Below are 23,576 nucleotides of genomic sequence, written 5' to 3'. Positions count from 1 at the left end.
TTACATAACAGTTTGCTAACGCTGCAGCACCAGAGTGTTGACTATAAATATTACACATATTTAAATTTGATCATTTATTTGTTTTATTTTTATTTTATTTGTTTAGGCAGTATTTCAGTGGACCTTTGTGGCAGTCTAAAAACAGTCAAACAAAAAAAAATAATCATGGATGAAAAACTTCCCAGAGAAATGAAATGTATGGTAGGCTCTAGAGTGACCACTCAAAAGGTGAGAATGGAAATTATACTGTAAGTAATATCTTCATTTATCATTTAAGGAAGGACAATAATGCAGGTTAACTTAAGTGTTGAGTTTTTAACTGGACTTTCCTTTGCGGATGAAATTTATGACATTATTATTATTATATTATTAGACATGAAGCATACTGCATCATTCATTCTTTCATTCACTCAGCAGTAAATGGCCAAAATAAATGAAGTGAAGGCTCAAAGTCTCCTACTATTGTGTTTTCTGCAGCACAATAACAACAACAACAGCAGGTATGAGCCAGACGAGTTACTGTAAGATTACTAGGTGGGGGATAAACTGTCTGCCGGCACACACACATGCACACTCACGCACACACTCATTTCCACAAGCTGCAACTAGCTTAAGTCACCTCAACCTGTTTAATAACACCTTAGGTGGAATAATTTACACATGCGTTTCACACATTTAGCTGACACTCATATCCACAGCAATTTACACTGATTACAGTAAACATTTAAAACAAGCTTTAAATACCGATATGACCGAACCTACATGCAAATGATAGCAAGCAGTTCAAGCGACAGTCAAAGCCTCAGGGATGTAGTCTCACTCACAGCACTTACTGTAATATTGTATTTTTTATAAAGGTGCATACAGTGATTTAAAAAAGAAGAAATAAAGACATACAGTAAGAGCAGGGTAGTAAATCTACATTCTCTTTAAACAGTAGCAAAGAGTATTTTATCATAATAGCACAACTGTAATAAAACAATCCATAAATACTTGATTGTTATTTTCTCCCCCATGAAATCAAAAGGAAGGAAACACATTATCTTAGCAGAAATTGGCACAGGATCGGGACAAGATACCTGACAACCACTGCTAACAACTACTTTCTGTAAGCCAATCCAGACTGAAACCATTATAGTTTAACATTACATTTAAAAGTTATTAATAACCACAAATGGATATCCAGCATTTGTAAAATTTCATAATTAAGGAACAAGCAGGAAGTGAAAGAACCTAGAACATGCCCTGTTGAGGGACATCCAAAATGTGTGCACATTTGAAATAAAAAATAAAATAAAAAACTGAAATTAGAAATGATTATTCTGATGCTTCATCTTACAGCGGGCATTTAAAACAATAAAACTTTTACATTGAAGAAATGTTCTTCATGACAAAGTGATGCTACTTATCCATGCTATCCAACAGAAATCCCTGCAAACCTGCACAATGTTGGTGTCAGTGCAATGGTGTCCCACTCGAGTAGTTGCTAAGAGAGAGGAGAAAGGTGGGAGGGTGGGTGAGAAGAGTCAGGGGGTGAGGCTCAGTTCAGCATGAAAGCAAAGAGGGGTGAGAGCAAGCACGAAAAGGAGGGATAGAGATGAAAATCCCATCGTTCAAACGCAATTTCAAAGCTCTGTGTGCTCTAGCCAAGAGCCATGGCCATACAAAGAGGACTTTGTCCCAGCAGCAGAGGCTCATGGGATTGGGGATGGAGGAAGAATGCCCGCTGCCCGGCACAAAGCTTAGTGTGGCTACCACTAAAGGCCTGTTTAGTCCCACTCTTGACATGCATCCTACACAAATACCTTCTATCTTCTCTGACCTTTTTGTAAAACTCAGCACAGTAAACGGCTACATGGGATCTAATAGCAAGTTCATTGTTAATGACTGTACATGCAATGAAAATAAAACTGTGTCGCCTCATTCAAAGCAAAAAAGAAGAACACTGAGAGATCAGGAAATGTTTTCCATGCCACAAAGTCTGACATTCAGTATGCAGGGGAGCTAGCACACAGGCAGCAGAACAGGGACCAGGTTGAATGCAGAGTAACACCCAGAGGGTGATTCATTGAAAGCGCAGTATTTATACCCAGAACACCAAGCTCTGGTATTTTGTTGTGATAGCTGAGGTGGGCAGGTTCTGATGAGAATATAACAAATCCCAGCTAGGGGGACAGAACCTAAAATGATATTACTACTACAGCTTTGCCAAATATACAACCACATATTCTCTGTGCTTTTACGGTAAACAGCACAATGTCCATTTCCCAGGACTTTTACTCATGTGAGCTTTACTTCTGACATGCTAAAACATGGCTCAAAAGTAGTGTGGAGCCAGCTGCCTCAGAAAAGTCAGTTATGCTGTACAACATATAGCTACCTTTGGCTAACATTAGCCAAATTTAGCAACAGATCATGCAGGAAAAATAAGACTGTTGTGGTAAAAATTTGAGTGTAATGAACCGAGGGACAAAATCCCTCAAAATTGGTAAGGTGCTTATTTGATGTTTAAATGTATCAGATCATTAGAGGAATAATGTCATGAAATACAACAGAACTGGGACAATTGTGTAAGTAGAGATAAACGGTTAGGCTGAAATCCAAATCCAATCAAAATGTGTTCATAGTTAAAAAAAAAAAAAAAAAAAAAGATATCTGAAAATCAGCCAGTTGGGAAATTGCTGCCACAGCTCTTCTAAGGACAGCCTGTCCCCTCCCTATTGTACCCCTTGTCCTATTGTACCTCTTGTACCGAAAGTTGGCTGCAGTTCACCTAGGGGGCACTCGTGAAATAGTCCTCAACGAACGGGAGTGAATGGAGCCAAGTGGCTAAAATAATTATTTACACCTACTTTTAGACCAAGGCGGCCATATTTTAGTTTTAGCAAATATAGCACCGATTGTATATCAAAATTGAAAAGAAAAAAATACCAATGCCATTCTTACAGGGTTGACGATTTTGCCAATAAAGTGCTAGCATTCTGCTAGTGTATGCTGTTTGGTCAGTTAAAGATTTATGACTAGCAATTTACAACTAACAGCATTACAGTAGGGTAACTTCAATTATCATTACGTGAAGATAACCACAATAATACAGTTTCAGTTTTGTGTATTGTAGTCCTTATACATTTTCCTAATGATAGTTACAGAAGATGTTAGAAACATGGTTAAAACAAAACACAAACTTGTGCTTGATTGATGCATGAAACCAAGTTATGTTGGTTAAGTTAACATGCTGCAAATACTTAAATAATAATACAAAAAGGTATTTCATCACAAAAAAGGCCCTAAATTTTAATTTAATAGGACTGTATCTATTCTCTCTACCACTCGTACCGAAAACATAAATAAGATTAGCAGAAAAAAATGTTTTGCACCATGAAAGTTACATTTTGGGTCTACAGCTCCGTAGACCCCCATTCATTTTGGACTATCTCGCGAGCGCCCCCTACATACGCTGAAGTATAAAAGAGTGGGAGTTCTTCCTAGTTTCTTTATTGATGCTTTTACAGACAGAAGAAATGAATGAGATTAACTTTGGGTCTGGTCATTTGTCTTTAGAGCCACTTTCTGTTACAGAGGAAGTTGCTTTATTGCCTTTGATAATGATCTATATACCAGAGTAAAGAACTGTTTGTTAGCGTATATCTTATCTCTATCTCTATTAGCTAGGTCGAATCAATTGATCAGAATCAACAGAGATCTCCAGGACAGCTCTGAGTGTAATAAGGGAAAGTTATTATGTAAAATTAAAGTATTTGCGTGCTGAAGAAACTGAGCCTGGTAAATGACAACAGGCTATGTCCGATTGTTTACTGTCTGACAGGGGACAAGAAATTTAACAGAGGAGGTGCCCAAAGACCCATCAAGAACCAAAAGATTCAACCAAACTCTTGACAGTTTATATCGAGTATATGTGTTCAAACAGCAACACCGTCCACCCAGATGCACAAATTTCCACCAATGACAACAATCTAACAGGACCAAGCCACCGAGGAGCAGCAGACATTTGAACTGACGCTAATCCATAAACATCAGAAAATGTCCCATTTTGGTTGTCTGCAGCAGACAATAAAGCGAAAAGACTTGTATGCACACAACAGCAAGGAGGTTCAGGAAAGGCTGTGGATGTCGAGGGACACAGATCATCAGTGTCAATCAATGAAAATTAACTCATCATAATTATAACCCATGTCCATAAAGACAAAGTCAAAAAACTGATGGCTTTTCAAGGGTTTAACTGATTTATCCAATCAATATCCAGAGACCTTTTCTACCGATTTATTTTTTCTTATGACACTGAAGAATATTTCAAACAATCTGTTGCTCTGAAGACAGTCTCATCTCATAACTCCAGACCTATTTCCAAACTGTCCTAACAGAATATCTTATAGATTGTGATATATGATATTAATGACTGTTTAAATTCCTAACACCAACCAGAGTCATCAAAGAAGACTTATCAACGGTGTCCTTGTCAGTGCATGTACACTTTCACTTCACAGTGACAATGACCTCATTACTCTCAGGGAAAGTATTTGGGTCCAAATGGAGAATATCTAGCATTGAAAACTTTCAAAGGGTAGAGTTTCCTTTCAAAGTGATAACTGTAAATATGCAATACATATTCTGTTGCCATGTTATGTGGGTAATTTCAAAATGTCAGCTTTCCAGGAACCAGAAGAAGAACAGGTAGGTTTATACCTCGACCTTTGCATTTATCTAATCATTTTCGAAAGCCTTAATAAATCTCAGGATTGTACTTTCAATTTGGAGAGAAGCAGGAATCCTTGCTGATCTTGCTTAGTGGAAGATCATTCACCGCAGCAGTCTGGGAAATTGAACCTATTTGTATTCAAGTAATCTCCATAATCCACATGGAGGGAACATTTGATCCTTCCACAAAGAGGGAGGAAAGCTTTAAAAAAAACAAACAAACAAAAAAATCCACGCTTGTCAAAATGAGCAGGGGTCAAATGGCCCTGCAGTGGACACACACGTAACCATGAAGATGGACTTGCAGTCCCTGCAGCGTCCATCTGACCAAACAAGAGGATTTCAGTCCAGACCAACAGACAAGGGCCTTCCCCTGGGGGCGGCCCTGTTTCCCAGAGAGAGTAACACGGAAGAGAGCAGTGAATAACACATACCCCCACTGCATTCCTGTCAGTTTTTGCGTGGCTGAAAGATGCCTGCAAAGTCTAGTTTTAGTTGTGAAAACGGTTCTGAAAGGCAGAGCCACAAATGGTGAAGTCGACAAACAACTGATGTTTTCAAGTTATGTTGGCTATATTGAAAAAAATGACTGGAATATATTATATAACAGTACATCAAAAATCTAAATGGCAAAAAATGCAGTTTTATAGATGTGAGTGAGATGAGTGCAGTCTCCACTTCCAAAACATCGTTTAAAGGAGCCTCTTTTGGAAGAATGACGGTCATCTCTCCAGTACAGTTTAGAGACTTGGCTAATATAACAAGCAACACTGAAACTCTTCTGGTGGCCCATAGTGGCACAACACCCTACTAAAGTACTTTGTATTAGTTTTTCCATTTAAAATGGCTTGGTTGATAACTTTAACTTTATGATATTAGCTCAATTCTCTCAAACCATTTGCCTTTACTGTAAGGTCCATGTACTTAAAAGACTCTCTAATATTTTACTAAAGCTATACTTGACACCATCAATGATCAGCTCTGCTAACCCCAACTCTAACACTGATTCAGTGTGTGAATTGCACTTGTTATTACTAACACTGGAAACTGTTATCTTATGCTGCCTGATAGCATTAATGTTTGCAAGTCTTTCCTGCCATCCTCCATAAATTAAATCCCTCTTTGTTTTAGGGACTATTTCTGCCTTTTCCTCTAAGAAATGTTTGCCTCTTCTAAAACTACAGTTTGTTCCACCACACTGCAGGTACTATTTTTCTTTTTTTTGGGGGGGGGGGGGGGGGGGGCTTGTTTATATTTGTTTGCTGCAAAAGACAGAAAAATCTGTTGCAGAGGATATACTGCTTACAGTCAGATTTGTGTATTGTTTTGCAACATGTATGCAACACAGTAGTTACTCTTTATCCTTTCTCTACCAATACAAGTGTGCCTGGAGGAGTCTTAATCAATGCATAGACCATGCTGATTCACTTTGAGACACTTGGTAATTCTACTCCTCGATTCTACAATTCTTTCTCCAATCATACTAAGCCACAGATTGTGAAAAAACCACTTAAATAAATAACCGTAAAAGGAAATAATCTTAATGGTTCACATCAAATGCTATATAAGTTGTACAAAAGTCTGTTTACATACAATGAAGCAAATGAACCATTGACTGTACAACAACACCAATTGTACCGTCTGCTCTCTATTTGTGTCGTACCATTTCACGGCACACTACATTAATTCCATGACAGATTTTTACAAAACATCAACAACTATATGCTATTTCACCCATATGAACCAGCAGAATACCCAAATGTTGACTGTTAACAAAACGTCAATGCTCACATTCTCCTGCCAACGTAGTCGTATTTTCCATGAATGGAGAATTACCAATGTTGGTGTAAACAAACCGAGATGTGTCGGGTTTCACACATTCTGTCATCTTAACTTGACTTCACCAAATTTTTTATTCCCCTTTGACACATATACTTACCTCGCATTATGTGATGAAGTTTCATCTTCGGGTTTCAAGTTTTAAAATGGTGTAGATTGCAAAGGTAAGTTCTGATAGAGCCATGACAGACTGAATTCCAGGATAATCAGAAATTTCAAATATCACACACACTACTTAAAGGCAAGATATGGCCAGAATTCAAAGATTGCTCCAAACAAATGGGGGCAGCATATCACCAGAGTAACCACCTACACCTGCCTCTTCAAGTGTTACTAGACAGGACTGACTAGAAAGTTGTTTAGCATGCTAACTTCAGGAGAAGCAACCCAACACATAGATGTCTTTGGCATAATGTCAAAACTGTTCTCATATTCTGTTTATAATGTTAGTTCATTTTTTGAATGCTTTTAACAAAAATTCTAGACAGATCTTATACATTACGCCTTTAAAGTCTACTTTTACATCATTTGGGTCTTGTTTTTGCTTTGATTTGGAATTTGGAATATATTTCTCTTCAACTGCAAATCCTTAGGTTTATCATATGTGTAATAATTAATGGAGAATACATCAAAACATAAATAAGAGGCATCAATCAAGCTGTTATGTAAGAGTTAATTTTACATGTTCAATCCTTCATCATATGGGCACTTATTAAATGCAGAAAGGTTAGATTTCACGTGATCACCACCACAATAAGAGTACAACAACATCCAAACTCCTCGACAACGTTGTCCAGGATATGAGACATCTCATTTCCAAATACAGGCACCAGTTTCAGTTCAACCAAGTGTGAGCAAAGGAACCGGGAAGGCCAAAGAGTATCTGTAGTGTGGTTTAATCACAGAAGCTTGAAATATTTACCAAACAGAAAATGCAGCCTTCATGCATCCGTGCTAGGTTAGTGTAAATGCTGAATAACCAGACATTTTGGTTCATGGTTAGACTTTCAATAAGAAAAACAAAGACTCTAAAATCTGTTACAAAAAGTAAATACAAACAAAGGCTCTACATCTACTAGCTGCAAAGAACCAATATTAAGACAGATGAGTACCTCCAAAACAACAACTTCATCTGTCACCTGTGTTCTTTAATATCTTTTCTGTTGTGTAGTGGCAGCAGTTATCCCAATAAGAGAATCAAGACCCTCCCAAGAGGTTACAGGATAAATGTGAGGGTAAAACTGCTTCTGGAAAAAAAAATATCTATGCCTTCTTGTTTACCTTCTTGTCTTTAAAAGTTAGCAAAGTGAAATGATGTGAGAAGTGCTCAAAACTGATGGATATGATGAACCTATCAGTATGTCGTAATTGTGCATTGCCTTCCTTAGAGTACGACTAAAACTGTACATAGTAGGTTCATTAGAATTAGAAACCATCCATCCATCCAATCCATCTATCTATAACATCAATAACAGTCACTTTGGAAGTTTATTATAGACCTACAACTCATTTTTTATGACTGTTAGCAAGAAGCACACCCAAAAATCTATACAACTCAATTTTTTTTGCTAAACATGCACCACCATGGTCCATAGCAACAATCAGATGAGTTGTCTGTAATCTATTCGCTGATTGGATTTATGTCCTGAAGAAAATCCCCCACATTGTAAAATCCAGTTCTGGTGTATTTTAGTCCTCCTGTCACTTCATGTAAGAACAGGCATGTGTAAAATTACATCATTCACTAGAAATGAGAATGGCCTGCCTCATTAGAGGATTTGACAGAATACATGGATGTTTTAAGCCTTATTCTGAGAAGACTAAAGTTACACATGGACCTTGTGTAAGCACAGACTTACCTTCTATCCTCTGTTTTTCTCCAAAATAACTCCATTATTGTTATCAGAAGATGTCTGTCTTGACTAGAATCAAGACACCTGTGATTCCTAGTATTCCTAACATCAAAGAAGAATCTATGATTTTCGAAAGCGGTTCTCAGATTTTAATTACCTTGTGAGACCTTCAGACTACAGTCATAAATTGTATCGAAGGTGCAAATTCAGACAGTTTTAAAGCCTCTATGATATGATGTAATATTATAAATCACTGAAGGGTTAGGTTTTATTAATGCAAATAGGACTTTTAGTGTTACACAGATCCTACTGACATCAGAGTTAGGCTTACTCTTAAACTTATATCTTAAATCACAGTCACCCAGTGTAACCTTTCTCTTGTCCGTTTTTTTGTCAAGTTTCCTCTGAACTGGCCGGAGCTCTCTGTCCAAGCAGCCGCAAATCGGAGCAGCTGCGCCTTGGGGCAAATCATACTTTACACTCCAGCCAAGCAAGAATTGCCGGCCTTAACACATATAGATGCTAACACAACCGCACGCACACAAAGACAGACACACTTATGTCTACAACCAAGGACATATACACAGGGAGGCATGCACTTGCACACTGTAGTCAAGAGACTCACATCAGCACTGGTACAGTTTCATCTGAGTGGCCATTACTTCCAATGAAAAATCACTCTGCTCTGTCGAAACAGACTTGTCACTCAGCTGGACAAGCATGGCTATTTCTGGCCACTAACTGGACTCAGCAACTTCTGTGGGGTCAACAGCAGTTACAGGGGCATTTTTCTGGAAAAGAGAGCAGCCTTCAGCAGAGACAGACATTGGCTCTAACCAGCCTTGACAGAGAGTCCATCAGAACTTACTGAGAGGTTTGAGGATGCTGTTGCTGGCTTCATCATTGTTTTCTGCGTCCGACTTGTCAGAGGCGTTCTCTGTCAACTTCTCCTTTCTGTCCTTGTGGCTGGTTCTCCGACGGTGACGCCTACGACGCCGATAGCTCTTGGGCACATGCACACCAATGTAAATGGTGTGGTGACCTGCAAAAAGCAAAACAGAACATGAACTGCACAATCCTTGTCAGAAGTACAAATTCAGAAGCATCAACATTTAGGAAGTCATGAAGTGGCCACCACAGATCTACAAAGAAAGTAAAAGACAACACTACCCTAACACAGTCTTGTCCACTTGTCAATTCAGTTAAACAAGGAACATTCTCACATCTTCAAGACAGCATAGCAGGGCAGGGTTATAGGGGTTGCAGTACACCGTCAAAATAAATATTTGGACAGAAAAAGAAGTAAGACTTAATAGTGAAGATGCCAAGACTGCTTGCACAACTACATCCCTGTTATGTATGTTGGCATAATGCCAACAGGATATGCAGTTTCACATGTAGCTGACTGGTGCAGGGTCAATAATCTCATCCATACCAGACACTTTGCTAATAACATGAAATTCAGATGGATGTGGATTTCGTGCCAACAGTCTATACATCTATTTTCACAGATGCTGGTAATTTGGCTGATATTTAGATATGACACCTGCTTCATGCCATTTATTTCTAACTTACTTTATTTTAACTTATTACTAATCTTGGTGTGAAATTCCAGGTGCAATTTAATCCTCACACTCCTGGCTGATATACTGTGTTAGTTTGTTGAACCATACTGGAAACCCACTTTCTTTTATGACAATATCAAAGATTTGAAGCTCCGCTAGGATCAACAATTTAATGATAAAGCAGCAAATCAATTATTATTATTATTAGATATGTAGTATAGGAATTATTAAAAATACTACGTATATTGATGGACAGAGAAGACATGGGCTACACAGCAGGAGTGATTAGACCAATTTCTATAAACAATGAAATATTTTTCTTGCACTGGAACTGTGCAAACAAAGGGATATGAATCTAGGTAGAGCCAAACACCTTTTATGCAGATGATGCTTTGCTGTTTGTGCCAGCCTCTTACTTGCATTCCACATCTTGATGATATCATTAGTCTGTTTGTCTCCTTTTCTGGTTACAAAATCAATTTCTCTTAACCCCTAGATATGTTAATGGGAAGTCTCAGAGAAACAACTAATTTCCTAGTTTCATTTCCATTTCATTGGTCCATGTGAAGTTGGGTGTACCTGTATATTATTATTATTACTCTTATATTAAATCAGATATTTGAAGAGTGCAATGTGTGAGACAGATGATTCTTGAGTCTCATCCCAAGATTGTTCCAGGTTGACTTGGTGGGTCAGGACAGTCACCATTCATTTAAGCGTGCATCCTTCAAGTTGTTGAAAAATGTAATCTCCCTGTAATTTTCAAGTGGCTGCAGATTCTGTATTTCATAACTACAAAAATTACCTTCAATATCGATGTCATCAGCATTAGAGCAGTTATTTCTCTTTGGTTCAACTAAAAAATCCATCTCGTCTTAAGAAAGACTGACGTGCTGAATGTGCAGGATGTGGTACACACAGCAGAATGAACTTAACGTAAACATTGTAAAAGAAATGTGATATGACAAGATATCAGTGCAACTGTGGTAGACTGTTGCACAGATATCTTGTCATATCACACATTGAATATCAAAATCCTGTCCTAAGGTCCAAGCATATTGGATGGATATTTTACAAGATACTGAAAAAATATGTGGTATGTCTTTGCATATGAACCCTCTCTCTTTGTTCCGGTGTCAGCTGAGTCAATCCTCAAGTGTTATTGCTAGTCTGGCAGACCGAACAATATCCTTGCATATGCAAGGATTAAAAAAAGGTAAAGATAAAGAATATTGTTGGTGTCATAACTGACCAAACTCTCACCAAAGCAAACCTTCTCTCTTTGTCATTTGTGTTTTTGTCAGTATGCATTGTTTTTTCTTATTTATTTGGTTGTTTGTTAAAAAGCACCTACATGTTATATTGTTTGTACTATGTTTTTTCATAATATACTTGGGACAAATTTGTCATTGCTTTCTGTTTGCAAAAAAAGGACAAAACATAATAAACATACTTGGGAGGAAAGATGCAAACAATGCAATTACTCACTGATTTCCAGTTAAGTTAAAAAATTTGCATGCACTTAGTTTGCAAATTTGTTTGTACACATAGCTACAACTGTTGCAGTCTAATACAACAGAAACTGCAATAAATCCTTTCTTCATAATGGTTATAATACTCATGTTTTAGAAAGGTATTGATTCAGATATATTAATTGTACTGCCTTATCCTGAGAGCCGTTTGTATTATTTACTCTACCCTCACTGATATAAATGGGTTTGACATAATATTAGGAACACCTCTTACTATTATTCAACATAATTTAAAATTATTTGCTGTGTAAAGGAAGCTGTATGCAAGGTGTATTACTTTGTCTCTGACCAATCAGTGACATGCATCAATGCAAATTTGTTCACATGTGTTCCTGGCATCAGGAATATTAAATTTAGACCTTGCTTTCTCCAGTTAAGATAAATGGTCCCTGGGACCCTGGAAAAATTCCTGCAGTTGAAATGGGCTTCTAGATTGTTACTAGATTTCAGGGTTTGTTCTAACACTAACAATCATCATCATTATAACCTTCATTAATTTTTCACCTTTACTCTAATACTGGATACTTTTCATTAAGTTTAACTCTCCAAGTCTCATTGGTTCCACATATTTATCCTTCCAAAGCAGAGGAAAACTAAAGAAAGCAACCTTTCAGAGAAAACATCAAATGTCCTCCTAAAACAAAAGGCTCTATGCAATCAGCGTTTAACGTCGCCTTTTAGAGCTTGTTGGGTAATGCTGAGCCAAGCACTGCACATGACCCAACCAGGAAGCGACTGAGCTCCTCGACACAACAAACAATGATCTCTCTTGAACCACAACAGTATGCATCATTCACTCATACCACAATGCCTTGTTTTTTAAGGGTTCATCTATATTCAGAGACACCGACGTTTCAACACACCAAGTTAATGCCGAGCATCAGAGACCAAGAAGATCTAAAAATTTTTTGAACTGCCTTACATAAGACATGAACGGGAACTCTCAGTCAGAGGGAATATTTGTTTGTTCAAGCTTTATGCTGCTCTATTGATGGTAAAATTTTCAATGGATGGGGTGAGGGTTTTACAGAGTGAGGATAAACCGAGAGGATATTTGCCTGTCGGATAACAAATATCAGTCAGCAGGGCCCGAGCACAGAGCACTTTATAAAACTTTGCCCCTCAAATGACACAGGATTTCTGCAGAAGAAAACAGACAAACAGTTGGAGACAGACCTGCATCACCCACACCTTAGCTGCTGCACACTAGGCTTTTGGTTCAACAAAGATGGTACCTGTCCCATGTTTATGGGATAACATAAAAACACTAGATCAATCAGGCTAAAATCCTGCCAGCATCATCAGCTAAAAAGAAAGGGGAAAAAAAGCTGAATTTATTTACTTTAGGAAACAAAACTCATAGTCGCCCAAAGTTGAGTCAGATGACAGCAGATTAAACTGGAGACTGGATCAGTGAATAAATGGCATGTTGTACTTGTAATCTATATGGACTGCGTTCATTCTTTCCATACATATCATTCAAATGGTTGTATCAGTATGCATTTTTGAAGGCTTATGCAAACATTTTGCTTCTGAAACTACAGATTTTGTACCTGTTTTTAATATCTGTAATTTTGCCCATGACTCACTTCACCCATTAAAGTGAATCACCACAATATTTAAAAGCCCCTGCAGTATGGATTTGAGCCACAGATAATGCAGTAATGAGAATGGCTGCAATCTGTTTTGGCGGGGCAATGTCCCGTTTGTAGAGCAACGGCAAGAAAACATACTTAAATGCAGTGCAGATGGCCTAGAGATCCAGGTTTGATGCTGAATCTCCATCACCTGTAAGAAATCAGCAGGTAGTGTTGAACTTTAACCTTTTTATCTTTGAGTGTTGACAGAGACCGTATACTAGAGGATCTTTTCCATTTGGGAACCATCACAGAACATAAGAGTATTTTAATTTTACTGTATTTTGTTAACATGCAGCCCAAGCATTCATGAGCCACTTTTTGTGCAAAACTGAAATTGAGCAGAAACTACATCCACTTGACTGACTAAACCAATACCTTGGAGTTAGAGATTAAAGTGCAAGTTGTCCTACCTTAGCACGTGCTATTACACTATTAAACAGGAGAGAGCACGAGTTGTCAATCAAGCCCAGTCTTTACAAACACCACGGTTTGGCTGATTTGACCACTTCTCAGGACTAAGTGAAAACGCCTCCATAGGAATACAGCTGGAGTGTGAGGCAGAGAAGCAAGCGAATACAGTGTGGAGACTGACATTATGTTTCCTTCTTACTCTGATTTATTGGATTTATTTCAACCAAACTGAATGAGATTGTGTAAAGACAAACCAAGACAGTTCTGGTTGAAATATATATCATTTTAGTTGAGCTTGAATGAAGTTTGTTTGCCTTGTCGAGTTAGCATTAGTTACACCTCCTAGTTGAAACTGGAGGGGCTGTCGAACTAGTTGTATTACAAAACAGGACAGGCCGGGGCTAGCTGGATAGCATGCAACTCAAGTAAACATCTCTGCGGTGCAATATAAGCGTATTTAACAACGTCAACTGTGCATGATTTAAACTAAACATCAGAATCCTTTTCGTCTTCAAGATTATATGATTTATTTCAAGCCCTTGATTTAGATTTCTGGTTTATTGTAATATAGTACTGTAAGTTTTGAGGCAAAATTAATGTAGGCTACGAAAACATCATCACTGTCATTTTTCACAGGTAAATAATTCAGAACTCTTGTAGATAAGCAGCTTATCTCTCCTTTCCTTCCAATGGAAAGATTAACATAGTGTAAGCAATGCAAACTTAGACCTTGGAAAAAATATACCTTCCCATAAATGCCCAGTATAGTCTGTGTTAACATATACCTTGGCACTGATTTATTGAGCAACATTAGGTAGAAGGCTGAACAGCAACAATAAACGAGTACAGAGACAGACCTGCAAAAAGAAATAAAGACCACAGTGCTATTAGGGCTGGCAGATGAGCACTAAAGCAAAGCGTGAAGACGTTTGCACAGACTGAACGACGAAAAGAAAGAAGGTGAGAGAATGAGAGGACGGTGATGAAGGAGAGAGAATAAAAAATAGTCAAGTCAAGGAGCTGGAAAGGGAGATTTGCACACTGCCAGAGCAGCTTTGTGCAACGACTTCCTCTTCTTTTTTTGTGTGGAAGAAGAAGTTCTTTTGGAGCTGCCCGTAAACACACACTGAATGAAATAAAATCCTGGTGTATGCTGGGAGGTTTGTTTAACCCACTAGATTTCTGAGGAGAGGCAACGCCACCGCCAGTTTCCCCAGTAACTGCGCTGCTGGAACCTGCCCAGACCAGTGGGGAGAGTGGCAGCATGCCACACAACACTGACAGCAATGTAATACAAAACAGCTTCAAAGCATATACTCATGGGTTGGGGGTGGGGGGGATTATGGTGACCATTGGGCTTTTTGTCTGAAGGCACTGTTATTCTCCTTGTTTACTTCTGACTCTGCTATAACAAGCATTATCTTGAAACTTTGATTTATATCACTGAAATGCAAACACGCATCACTTTCACTTAGGAGAATGCCTGACATGAGTGTCTAGGGGAAGGGGAGTCTGGACCGCGTAACTCAATCGTCTATCTTAAGCATTAATACTGCCTGTGACGCAGAATTCAGATACCAAATATTTTGCTTGAGTGACACTGCAGACTAATCAGTGTCAGATAAAGATAATGTGGCCATTGGAGCAAAGCTCCTCTTAAAGACCTTTATCGTGTACAATGTGACAAATGTCAAGCTACCTCATCTCTTTCTCTTTATCAGTCAGCCTCTGAGTCAGGCAGTCGGCTCTGAGTGAGCAGCGGGGAGGAGACTGAGCTCAGTGGAGACTCCAAAGAGATTTAGCCAGCAGTTGAGGACACACGCAGACACAGCTGAGACACTTGATTACAAACAGGAAGTTAGAGAGATTGAAGCAGGGTTCAAACTGAGGTGACACCTGACAAAATGTTGACCTCATGGAAGAGTTGCTTAACAGATCATACCAGTGGTTTAGCTTTCTTTAGCCAATTTATTATAAATTAGTATACCTTAAAGCACAACTGACAGCTAGTATTACTCTTGCGTTTTTTTACAAACAATCGGTTAGCAGACTTAAATATTCATCACAGCCAGAATACAAAAATTCTACAATACATCTGCATGGTCTGATTTGAAAAGTCAGCTCTGCATTATCATGCCATGATATGCATGCACTGATGTAACTTAAAAATTACACAAACTTTAGGTTCAGTGTGATGGGTTCAGTCTAACAGACTCATACTCTAATGAAATGGATGAGAGCCAACGGTTTCCCATAAAAACAATTGAATGCTACACGTTGCATTTCAGATTTTTGGGCAAAAATGTATATATAATAATATAATAATTATCTGTAGAAAAGCTAAAGCCGTTTATTCAAGCAAACTTGAGGAATTTATTGACAACAACAAATTAGTACAGCATGAGGTTCGTGGATAGTAAAACTTTAATCTGCTCGACTAGAACCAAGAAACTAGTGATGTTGGGTGCTAATGTCATCACCATGTAAACCTTACCTTGCTCCTACCCAACAAAAAGCAACATGAGCAGCAAGGAGAGTTAGAGGTTTGAAAAATGGAAATGGCTCAGTGAATCAGTTTACAATTAGCTGGCTATATGCCAGCTGGGGATATAGTGAAACAAATGCCTGGACCCTGGACAGTTTTCAAGAAAAAGCTACAAGAAATTGTTAAGAAAAGCAGGGTCCTATACAACAGAGATAGAATATTTAGAAATATTAAAGCAATTACAAAAAAAAGTCTCCACATGCCTTTCTGTGTTATTAAGGGAGATCTTAAATTTAATTGTCTGCTCATTTTGAATCCCATCCATCCATCCATTTTCTATACCGCTTATCCATCAGGGTCGCGGGAACCTGGAACCCTCTTGCTATGAGGCGACAGTGCTAACCACTGCACCACTGTGCACCCTTATTTTGAATCAATTTTGATATTTGCTCTACAAACAAGATTTTCCACTTCAGTTATCACATAAAAATTATATTTCAGTGTGATGAGAAATTCAAATATTTGCAGTTCAATTTCTGTGCATTGAATGATGGAATTTATCCATTTAAAAGCTTGACATGTAAAATTAAAATTAGAATATTACTACATTAGTTCAGCTCTTTACAAATGATCAGCAGGCAGTTGTTTAAGACATTTTAGTGTACTGGAAGGTTTCCTCTGCTTTCTCTTTGTTGTCCTGTAGGTCTTTGAAGAGATTAGTGAGGTAAACACAGAATCACACGCTTCGTGTTCTACATCTTTCTCGTGCCAGCTCGTTAAACAGGTGAGCGTCACAGTGTACATGCAGGAAGTGCGTGAAATTTGGCGGTTTATAAAAGGCTAAATGATGCTCTTCCTGTTTCTCTCAAGGAGAGTATTTGCTCTGAAAAAAAACCTTTTCAGAAGAACTGAGTTGTTAGGGGAAAAGAAGAAAAAAAATCTCCAATTTGAATAAAGTCTACAACACAAGTGATTGTTGGTGAGATTCTGGGACTGACAAAATATTTCATGAACTAAGTTGAACCTTGGAGAACAAACACATCATATTTAATCTTTCCTGGCATTTGTGTTAATATTGCTTTGCAGTCTACATCACATGGGGTAAAAACAGACTCTTCTGAAAACACACAGAAAAGTACAGAAACAAGTAAACTTACCCTCTACCTCCTCCTCGTCACAGATGTGCTTGAGTAAGGACGCCCCGCGGTCCAGCACCGCCTCATCCTCCATCCTGTAGTAGTAAAAGAGGAAGAAAGACTGCTCACACTTCTCTTCCAGTGACAACGTGGAGCCATAGCGCTTCGGCTCGTTCACCTGCAGTAAGTTTGGACTGGGGCTCAGTCTGGTGCTGCTGGTGGCGCTCATCTCCACCCATTAAAGACTCATTGACAGGCTATGTGATGACCTCAGAGCTCTGAGATAGCACCTTTAAAGACCTGCTTTTCAGTGAATAAACTAAGTGTGAGAATGCGCGTCGTCCTTGAGGGCAAAGTGCGCAGTCGATAGGTACGATGTAATGGATTTAATCTGACGGAGGGGGATGAGGGAGCAGACAGGAAGTCTCTGTTAATTGAGTGTGATGGGCAGAGCGGTGCTGCTCATGCGTAGAAATCGCTCGACTGACTGAGACTTGAACCCGCCAGAATCTGTCTCTGTCTCACCTGTTTGACACTGAATCAAGGTGTTGTGTTTTATTATAGAAAAAAATATCAGTTAGTGTTGTGTCACATAATCAGTCACACGCTCACATACACACAAAACACACACACACAATACAAAGCCTCTCCATCTGGTCGGTAATGCCTGCCAGCCCCCCTCCCCTCCAGTGCCCTCCACCTAAGAAACAAGTGGGGCATCACATGTCTGTCTACTCATCCGCCCTTACAGGATTACGCTGGCTTTACTTAAGTGACAAGACGCACACAAGTCCATGACAGGCCGGCGTGCCGGAGCCTCCTCTGCTCTCCGAGACTCCTCCACACACGTTTATCCTCACCTTATACTGTTTCCCAGCAAACACTGACGTGAAAAAGGATTAATAAATGTTTCATTCAGACTGGCTCAGCGGCTGTATAGAAGCTTGTTTGTTTTTGTGGAGGGCTCGACACAGTGTTGTAAGTCGGCTATTTGCATGCCAGCTGAGTGGCTGCAAATTCAAATATTTACATGAAACAAAACAAGAGGAGGAGTACTTGAATTAATGTGAAATGTTGATTGGAAAGTTGTTTACCCACTCACATATTAATAATTCTTTATTTTTTAATGAGGCAGTCATTTAATATTACTGTGTCAAGAACTGCAGAGATACACATTTGATAGTATAACATCATTAATATTTTCAGTAATGTCCTCCAGCAATGTAGTCCTTTCTAGGTCAAAGGGGACTGGACAGCATGGTGGGTACATACCCTGGACACAGCGGTCTCAGAGGTCAAAGGTCAGAACAGAACAATACTCTTCCAGCTGGTCGAGATTCAGCGTCCTGCTCAGCATTAGAAGACATTCTCTGCTCACAGGCCCCTTATCTCCATTTCACATATACAAATAGATTCAGTTCATCAGTGTCTTGTTTTGTTACAAGTCACAAAGGCAGAGCAGGAAGGGAAGTATGTCTGCAACAATCGTACCACTGTCAAATCATCACTGTTATTTTAACTCTGACACGAAGTATTTCCATGCAGTCAGAGTTGTTTTAACATTTGCTAACAGCTTTGATCAGCCACGCTGTCAGCACATCAGCTCTATGTATGGACAAATAACTCTGTAATCAACACTTGTGAAATAATAATTAACGCTTCAACACTTCATGTAATTAGATGAAAGAGCTCTCAAACACACAAACTACAGCTATTCTAGAAATATATTATTTTTGGTCATTTTTTAGAACACACCAACTTTACCAACTGAAAACATCTTTCCTCTAAACTAAACATATATACTCAGTTTGCATTCCTTCATCAATGTAAAGAAAAAGAAGGCAACATACTGATAAAAATACCACATTTTGATTCTGGAGAATGTTTGGTTTCTAAAATTCAGGTACAGCAGACTTATTTTTTTACTCAAAGGCATATTAAGAATACGCCCACATGTCAAGCTTTAGGTCTGAAGTGGAACTCTGTCTGTTCTGGGTCAACTTGCAGAGAGTGCAACAGCATCATGATTCAGCCACAGTTAAAGACTGTTTTTTTACCCCCTTCAACCAGTTCTCCTCCTAATACTGGCTTTCCTACTTGCTCCATTGCCACCTATGGAACAATCATGGACATAACAGGCCAAGCTCCCCTCTGCCTGAGCTGACCACCCACACATAATAACACATTAAGAGAATAAATCCACTCTTGTTATTGCATATCACCCGTGTGTGATGTTATGTGCCTTCCCACAGTTATTGTGTCATGAAAAGAAACTGTAATTACATATTTTCCTACATTTCCCAGAATGCCTTTTGCCACTTAATCAAAACACTGCACAGGAGACAATTTACAATAGATCCTTTGCAGTTTGCTTTGACCTTCAGGTTGTTACATTTCACTGGTGATCACCTGTACCTTCTCTTGTATTCTTTTTGGCCAGAATGAATTTCAATTTGAGGCAAAACAATAAATCCTAACAGGGACTGTCTGGGGAGGCATTTTAGTACCACAAAAATAAAAAGCAATAAAACAGAAGCGAGAACAGCATATTAAAATATAAGCTAGTGAATGATTGCCATTTGTTTTACTAAGCTGTGCATGCAAAGGCTGTAACACAAAAGAGGCGGATTGAGCAGTATTGAGCAAAATCACATCTTTGAATGTCTGTGCAGTCTGCAGGCTGCTAATATTGGCTGGTGCTTTGCAGTACACAACTTCGGTTCAAAAATATTTTGTGCCACAAAATGTTAAAGAAAACACAAAAAGATTTTTAATAAATCTGTTGCTCTTCTTGAAAATCAAAATGTCTCAATGCAGAGCAGCTTTTTATGCTAAACAACCTTTGTGACCTTAATGTACTTTGAAATCTATGAGGCAGAACTGTGTTTTCTTACAAGTCACTTCGACTATCAACTATACAGTATTACTTGCTTATTAGATTAGATGCTTATTAGATGCTGAAGTCCAAGACTGGTAACAGACCTTGAAATTCACTTTATTGTGACTTGATTTTATTGTAATGATAAAAAACAATTTCTGTTATCAGTATCTCTTACAGCTGCACAGTCTATTCTTTCTATTATGTTGAAGTGAAAGAAAGAAGAAAGTGAAAAAAGAACAAAGGGGGAGTATTTCAGTGTGGATTTTTCCTTTAATCAATATTTTATTTTACAAACATATTGACAATCAATAGCTAAACCTTCAAACAACCTTATTGCAAGCTGTGCAACTAATCAAAACTTAACAAGCTGTTACTTTGTACTCCTGACTGCATATTAGCTGCTATCTGTCTTTCACTTCACAGATAACATATCAGTCTTCCTGTCCTTGTAGGACCTACAGCACTCTGCATGTAGCCTACATTCACTATCTACTTGGAGAGGAGAGTGTGATCTCTGTACCTGAGGTCATGCAACTGTCATTTGTGTAACCAAACCTCGGAAACATCCAACAGACTGAAGGCATCCGGACTGTGTTGTGGTATTAAGTGTCTGCTGTAGTCTGCTGTGTACAGAAATGGCTTGGGCTGGCTCTACTTCCTGAGGAGGCTCAGGTCCTTCAACGTATGCAACAGGATGCTATGGATGTTTTTCCAGTCTGTTGTTGCAAGCACCATCTTCTTCGCGGGGCTGAGTTGGGGTGCAGGCATCAGAGCAAAGGACACCAACAGACTGAACATCCATCCATCCATCCATCCATTTTTTATACCGCTTATCCGTCAGGGTCGCGGGGGAGCTGGAGCCTATCCCAGCTGACTACGGGCGAGAGGCGGGGTTCACCCTGGATTGGTCGCCAGTCAATCGCAGGGCCAACACACAAAGACAGACAACCACACACTCTCACACTCACACCTAGGGGCAATTTAGAGTAGCCAATTAACCTAAAGTGCATGTTTTTGGTATTGTGGGAGGAAGCCGGAGTACCCGGAGAAAACCCACGCAGGCACAGGGAGAACATGCAAACTCCACATAGAAGGGCCCAGACCGGGATTCGAACCTGGAACCCTCTTGCTATGAGGCGACAGTGCTAACCACTGCACCACCGTGCCGCCCACAGACTGAACAAACTTATTTAAAATGCTATATCTGTAGTTGGCACTGAGCTTGTCACCTGGGAGGAGGTGGTCAGGGACAGAATGCTGCTGGCAATTATGAACAACACACCCCACCTCATCCATAAAACACTGGACAGTGTAAGAGCAGCTTCAGCAACAGGCTCATTCAACCCCGCTGCTTAAAGGGGTGATAAAGCAAATCATTCCTGCAAAAAGTGCCTTTAGGCTTTACAACTCATCTGCTCATGCCAGATCTGTGACCACTGAACAGGACTGATTCTCTGTCTCTTTATCTTATTTATAAGTACTTTATTCTATTTTTATTTATAACTACTTTTGATCTTACTTTTGTACTGTTGTTTGGCATGTGAATGTACCGAGCAGCGGTGACAACCTGATTTCCCTCTGGGGATTAATAAAGTCATCTATCTATCTGTGTATGTATGTATCTGTCTAGTTATCTGAATTCCTCTGGGATTTATCATCCTGGAATGTCCAATAGTTGTCTGAACTGCTCAATAGATGCTATTCTAACTGTGATTTGGACATTGGCAAGTTTTACTTAGTAGTTAACTTTTCTCTTGTGTTTTGGACCTCTGTGCCACACTTGATTCGAAGGTATCCATATTATTGGTGGAACAGTAGACTTAAATTTTTGAACACAAGCATGTTTTGTGTATTTCAAAATCAGAAAAATTAGCAGGATCCAGATGATTGAATTCAAACCCTTGCTGGTGCTTTTATTTAGAAGAGACAAAATTTTGGTCCTGGCTGCTGAGATAAAAAATCTTTCCTGCATGTTTGGTAGCAGTCAATTTTTAAGGATGCATGAATAAATCAAGTGTCAACCTGTTTTCCTCCTAAACCCAACAGGTCATGCTTCTATAAAACTGCTGTGACTGTGTAGCATTAAAAAATGACGGTGTGTTCTGGGTCACTCTAGTTTATACAATATTGTATCTGTGGTATGTTTTTCCCCCAGAGTAAGAATCTCTTCAAGGCAATTACATGACTGTTTGTGTGTTAATGCTTAAACTTTAACATGTTCAAGCTTCAAATGACCTTTAAGGAGGTTGTCAAGTCATAACCCTGCATAGTTTCCTCAGGCAAATATATAGAGTAGCTCACAATTAAGTCAGCTATGATTTAAATTTGAAATCATTTTAAGTCAGCTTCAGCCCACCTTGTCTGCAAAGCAATGTTTGAAAGTATAAATGAAATCTTGGTAGTTAGAACACATGTTGTAATTTGTCAACCTCATTCCTTAACCACTTGTTCCTGAAGTGCACCTGATCTACAAATATTTATTCCTGCTAATATTAAACACCAGCAGGCGTTCAAAGGCTATTCTTCACATAGCTCTGCGCAGTGTGAGTAGTGCGAAAAGCACTCGTGTAAAACTTGTCACTTACTTCTTGCTGCCACTCATCTCTCCAGGTTACGTGGGATAAAACTCCTGACCGAATGCGCTGAGCAGCGTGGATCACCGGAGCGGCTGCTGATGTCCGACCTGACAAAGTGACACATGAGGGAGGTGATTTCTCTGCTCTCTGTCACAACCAAAGTGCCATACTGAAAGGAAAGACTACAACAGCTACAACAAGACCATGGAAAAAACTGAAGGGTATTACACAGCACGGGTGTGACAGTAAACTTTGCATGGGCCACCTGTGGGTCATTTAAAAATACAGTAATGCAAATTGTGATAACAGGAGTACTCCGGGCACGCTAAAAAGAATATATATATAATGTCAGGACACTTTCAGAGCAACGACAGATCTTAGGCTTATAATATGAAGACAAAAGTCTAAGCAGCACAGGCCCGCGAAACAGCGTTATAAATCACACCAGCTGGCCCAATGAACCGAGTGACCAAAACAAAGCACGCTCCAGATGCGCTTTTACGCACAAGCCACCCTTCAAACAAACGTGTGATCAAATTTGAAGCGTTTCAGTAAAACTTTACACTACGCTGAAAGCATGACTCGAAATACGTGAAAGTTTACATAAAGCACAAAAAAAAGCTCCCGAAGGCAACAGTGACACGCGAACAATGAAATTAAGGTGATTCATGTTCCAGTCGCCTCTTGACACAAGGTCTGAAAAAATGAGTTTCTGTCGTCAACAACTTCAAGAGGGAACACGAGTAAAGAACCTACCGCTGTAATCTTGATCTTTGGTTCTGTAAGGCTCTCGTTGTCACCTCTGCGGTGGCATGAAGGTAAAGAAGTCTACTTCCCCTGCTCGGATGAGTTTGTATACGGCATTGCACGGCGGCTGCACTCACTGTGCTGCCGTCTCTGTGCCGGACCGTCCTTCTGTCAACGCCACTCCTCCGGTGGGAG

The 23,576-nt window shown here is 39.2% G+C and overlaps 1 protein-coding gene across 3 annotated transcripts in view; it reads right to left on the bottom strand.

Moving 5' to 3' along the window:
- Positions 1 to 23,576, bottom strand: part of slc4a4a (solute carrier family 4 member 4a) — a 62,581-nt gene extending 39,005 nt beyond the window's left edge. Inside the window, exons 1-4 of one of the 3 annotated variants that reach the window (XM_046385972.1) lie at positions 23,391 to 23,576; positions 22,644 to 22,741; positions 17,199 to 17,272; positions 9,277 to 9,450 (exon numbers count right to left, since the gene is read on the bottom strand). In XM_046385972.1, the coding sequence (XP_046241928.1) occupies positions 9,277 to 9,450; positions 17,199 to 17,272; positions 22,644 to 22,660 (265 nt within the window). In that variant the 5' untranslated portion in view covers positions 22,661 to 22,741; positions 23,391 to 23,576. The remainder of the gene's footprint in view (positions 1 to 9,276; positions 9,451 to 17,198; positions 17,273 to 22,643; positions 22,742 to 23,390) is intronic. The other 2 variants (XM_046385973.1, XM_046385974.1) reach the window with 2 other exon arrangements.

This window comes from Scatophagus argus, chromosome 4, assembly GCF_020382885.2.
Source record: "Scatophagus argus isolate fScaArg1 chromosome 4, fScaArg1.pri, whole genome shotgun sequence".
In the NCBI taxonomy this organism is placed as follows: Eukaryota; Metazoa; Chordata; class Actinopteri; family Scatophagidae; genus Scatophagus; species Scatophagus argus.
The sequence above is the reverse complement of the archived record's forward strand: the minus strand, read 5'-3'. Positions and strand labels throughout refer to the sequence as shown.